Source organism: Medicago truncatula, chromosome 6 (assembly GCF_003473485.1).
Source record: "Medicago truncatula cultivar Jemalong A17 chromosome 6, MtrunA17r5.0-ANR, whole genome shotgun sequence".
NCBI lineage: Eukaryota > Viridiplantae > Streptophyta > Magnoliopsida > Fabales > Fabaceae > Medicago > Medicago truncatula.
Window position 1 is genome coordinate 3830628 of NC_053047.1, and position 4255 is coordinate 3834882.

General features: G+C 28.6%; 1 protein-coding gene across 1 annotated transcript; it reads left to right on the top strand.

Annotated features, from left to right (window-relative positions):
* Positions 1 to 1159: 1159 nt before the first annotated feature.
* On the top strand, positions 1160 to 3250 carry LOC11407682 (NAC domain-containing protein 92). Its single transcript, XM_003618480.4, has 4 exons — positions 1160 to 1361; positions 1521 to 1744; positions 2017 to 2294; positions 2613 to 3250. The coding sequence occupies exons 2-4, from the start codon at positions 1546 to 1548 to the stop codon at positions 3099 to 3101; spliced, it is 966 nt and encodes a 321-aa protein (XP_003618528.2). The 5' UTR covers positions 1160 to 1361; positions 1521 to 1545; the 3' UTR covers positions 3102 to 3250.
* Positions 3251 to 4255: the final 1005 nt, after the last annotated feature.

A 4255-nucleotide genomic window follows, 5' to 3' on the forward strand; every position in this document is an offset into this window, starting at 1 on the left:
GCTTTCAAGAGACTATTTTAAAAATGGAAATTATTTTCTGCACACCAATATCTATTTTATATCTTGAGAGAGAAATAAATAGAAGGAGTTATGTGATAAATGTGATATGTTAGTGGTATAATTTTTCTTTTTTGACAAATGTTACTGGTATGATGGGAAGGAAGAGATAGATATAAAATGAGGTATTGAATAATGGTGTGAAAATTAAAGGTGTACACATATCATTGTTGTTTAAAAATTGGATTGGAGTTCAAACTGATGAGACTTCAAATTATGGTTGAACGAGTCCAACTATGTATAAATTGGAAGATAAACCATTGAATGTTTAAAAATAAAATGCAAAAAAAAAGAGTAGAGGTTGAATCAACCTTGTCTCAACCCGGTTTGACTTTTAGTTCAATCCAATTCGACTATATTAATCATAACTGGAATCAAATCAATTGATGGTAAATTGGAAGGTTCTCCGTTGAACATGTTGAGCTGATCTGTTTAGTTCGATTCATAAAGTATTATTTAAAAGAGAAATATTTCAAAATATTTTAGAAATTGATATAATTATTGTTGCTTAAGGAATTTTAAATCAATTTGTATATGTGTTGGTCACTAGGCCAATATCAATTTTTTCTATGACTACTAATGTTTTAATATCTTTTTCACCCATATTTATTTTAACTTAGAAACACATTATTTCTCATGTAAAAGTGAATGCATTTAATGAGTACATATTTTTGGGTAAAAGATTAACATCAAACTCCTTTGAATATACCCTTCCTTGATCTTGATCTTTATGATTTCATTTTTATTTCTACTTTTAATAATAAGGATAGACATATATATAGTATTAATTATTTCATTTTTCTTGATAAAAATAGCAAACGGTTGAAAAACGTGAAACTAATATCAATGACATAAAATGAGCTACATCCAATGTAATTTCTCAATGGTTAAAGATAATACTAATCAATTAAATTTTTATCTATGGATATACGTTAGTTACATAATCATGAAAAAAGCACTGTGATATATAAAAACAGTTACGTGAAGACTCAATATTGGTGAAGTGTTCCTGGTCAAGTTTCAAGAAGAACAAAATTAAAATTAAACTCACAAAAAAGTGTAAAACGACAAGTTTTGAAACATGCCACGGTTCTTTGAATCCTAAAAAGAAATCTAGTATTTAAGGAGTTATGTTCCTCACACACAACACTGTCTTTTCTTAACAACCTCAAATTCCTCAAAAATCTTTCTCTCTTCATTCTTTCTTTTCACTTATCTTCTAATCATTTACACACATTCTTAGTAAAATTATTTGTAACCAACAAAAAATATTCTTCTTTATCCTTATCTAATCTTCTTGAAAGGTTTGTATTAAAGTTTTTTTATTTGAGTTAAAAAATTCATGTATTAATAATATTTTTCTAAATTCATGTTGATTGATTTCTTTGTTTGGTCTTGTTGTTATAATCACAAATTGAAATTAATGGGATTTTTATGTTTAACTTGTCTGTTTAATGAAACAGGACTTAGTTTAATTTGTGATTAATTATGATGGATGCAATGGAGAAAAATTCAAGAGATGTTGAGAGTGATGAAAAATTTGAATTGCCACCTGGATTTAGGTTTCATCCAACAGATGAAGAACTCATAACTCATTACCTCTCTCAAAAAGTTCTTGATAATTCTTTTTGTGCTATAGCCATTGGTGAAGCTGATTTGAACAAGTGCGAGCCTTGGGATTTGCCTTGTAAGTTTCTCTTCTCATTACCTTTGTTTCCATTTTTTTCTCTTCGAAAAAATTTAGTATCAAGGTTTTAAAATCGGTATGCAATCGCGATATCAAGGTATTTTATGCTTCCTCAACCGTGTAGCAACATCAGTTGCGATTGTATTAGCTGTATTTGACTGCATTTGTTTTTATAATATAAAGAATCGCAACTAGACTAAGAATCAAATTTCTTTTTTAAGGATTTTGATTTTGTGTATCTAAATTTTAGTGTTTTTTTCTTAATGGTGTAGGGAGGGCCAATATGGGTGAGAAGGAGTGGTATTTTTTCTGTGTAAGGGACAGAAAATATCCAACTGGTCTAAGGACAAATAGGGCCACATGTGCTGGATATTGGAAGGCAACAGGTAAAGACAAAGAGATATATAGAGAGAAGATACTAATTGGAATGAAGAAAACACTTGTTTTCTACAAAGGAAGAGCTCCTAAAGGTGAAAAAACAAATTGGGTCATGCATGAATTCCGATTAGAAGACACATATTCTTTGCGAAATATATCCAAAAGAGCTATGGTGAGTTTTTTCCCTATAATTTTTCCACTATAGTACTAGGTGAAGGTCGATGATCGGTTTTAAATCGTGGTTGAGGTTATACTGCACACTTTTTTATATTATGGTCGATGCAGTTGCGGAAACTTTAAAATTATTTATATTGCTACCGCAATTGCAATTGCAGGATGCAATTATGGTTGCGAACAACAATTTAAAACCATGATTTGGATATTTTTTACTTATATTTTTTGCAAAATATATTCAAAATGGCTATGATAATATATATATTTTTTTAGATTTTTACCTATAATTTGGATTTAACTTTATTTTTTTTTTCAGAAGGAGTGGTCTATATGCAGAGTTTTTGAGAAAAGTTCTTGTGGAAAGAAAATGGATATTCAAGATTTGGTAAGTTTCAATTCAATTGGAAAAGAACTACTACCTCCATTGATGGATTCTTCACCATACAATAGTGAAACAAAAGCTACTATTGAAGATTCATCACATGTGACATGTTTCAATGAACCAAATCTAATTGATGATTATCAAATTACACAAGACAATGACAATAACATAGTTGGTAGCTTTGATACTCCTATGTTAACATCTTCATATTCTTCAAACCCTTCTTATGATAATATTTCTCATGTTTCATGGACCCCTAGTTTGTCACACCAATCCACACAAGTTGGAAATTCACAATCCTTTGATGTTGACATTTCATCTATGATGTACAACAATGAAATGTTTCAAGATTCATATGTGAATGAAGAATATTCATCAGATTTAGTAGGACATTTTGACACTGGTTGCTTATGGAATTATTGAAGATGAAGGTTGGAAGATATTTACTAGGATTTTATGATTAAAAGAAAAATTAGGAGTTAACTTTATAATAATACATGTAAATGAATTCAATTTAAGTTAATATTATCCTTGAAAATCAAGAAAATGGATGTAGTACTAAAAACTTGATTGTCTTTTTTGGTATATAGTTTTCAAAAGTTGTCTTGTTTGAAAGTTTTATAAAAGACTAAAATATATTTTTGGTCTTTTATTTTTAATTTTATTTTTGTTTAATTGGATTCCTTATCTTATTTTTTAGTATTAACTTGATTTCTTAATTTGTTCGATGTTCTTTAGAACCACATTCACGCGATAGATCTGTGGATTTTGTATATTTAAAATTTCAAAATTCTAATATTTAATATTATTCAATTACTAACATTGAATAATGATTAAATTAATAAAAAAAAATGTTTTAGTTAATAAGAAACCTATCACAAGAGAGAGGACATAAATCAAAGAAACCTGACGAACCCTCATCCTCTACTATCAAACTAAAAAATAATATTAAAAATATATTAAATATTATATCAGAGTCTGGTTTCTATCCAAGGACCTGTGGGTTATGGGCCCACCACGCTTCCGCTGCGCCACTCTGATTTTTTAGAGATTAAAAGAGATAATTGGTAAATATATATTTTTTATAGATAAAATAACAAACATCACCATAAATTCACACATATAAGTGAAATTGAAGATTTTGAATCCAAACTTGAGATACCACAAAAAGTATGCAACTTAACAATATTGTTGGCATTATCGGTTGAACTGACAAATAATTGATTCATTTAAAAATCGAGCTCGGTTTCTGTGTGAAACAACCTAAAATGTATTTTAACTTTATAAAGCTAAAATTAGTGCATGTTTGAAGATTTTTTTTTGTAAGGTTCTCTCAACCTACTCTTTTCAAGGATAGTTATTTCTTTTTGAGGTTAGGACCAAAACTACGTTACATTTAAAATTCAATTAACCAAAGCATTGAACTTAATCTTGAAACGTGATAGTATTAGGAAATATGTGGACCTCAATAAGTAACGTACCTTGTTTCCCTCTAATTAATGAATTAGTAGTACCATTAAATAGTTTGGTAGATTAGTTAATGATAATTTGCAAAAATACATGTATAAATCAAGTCC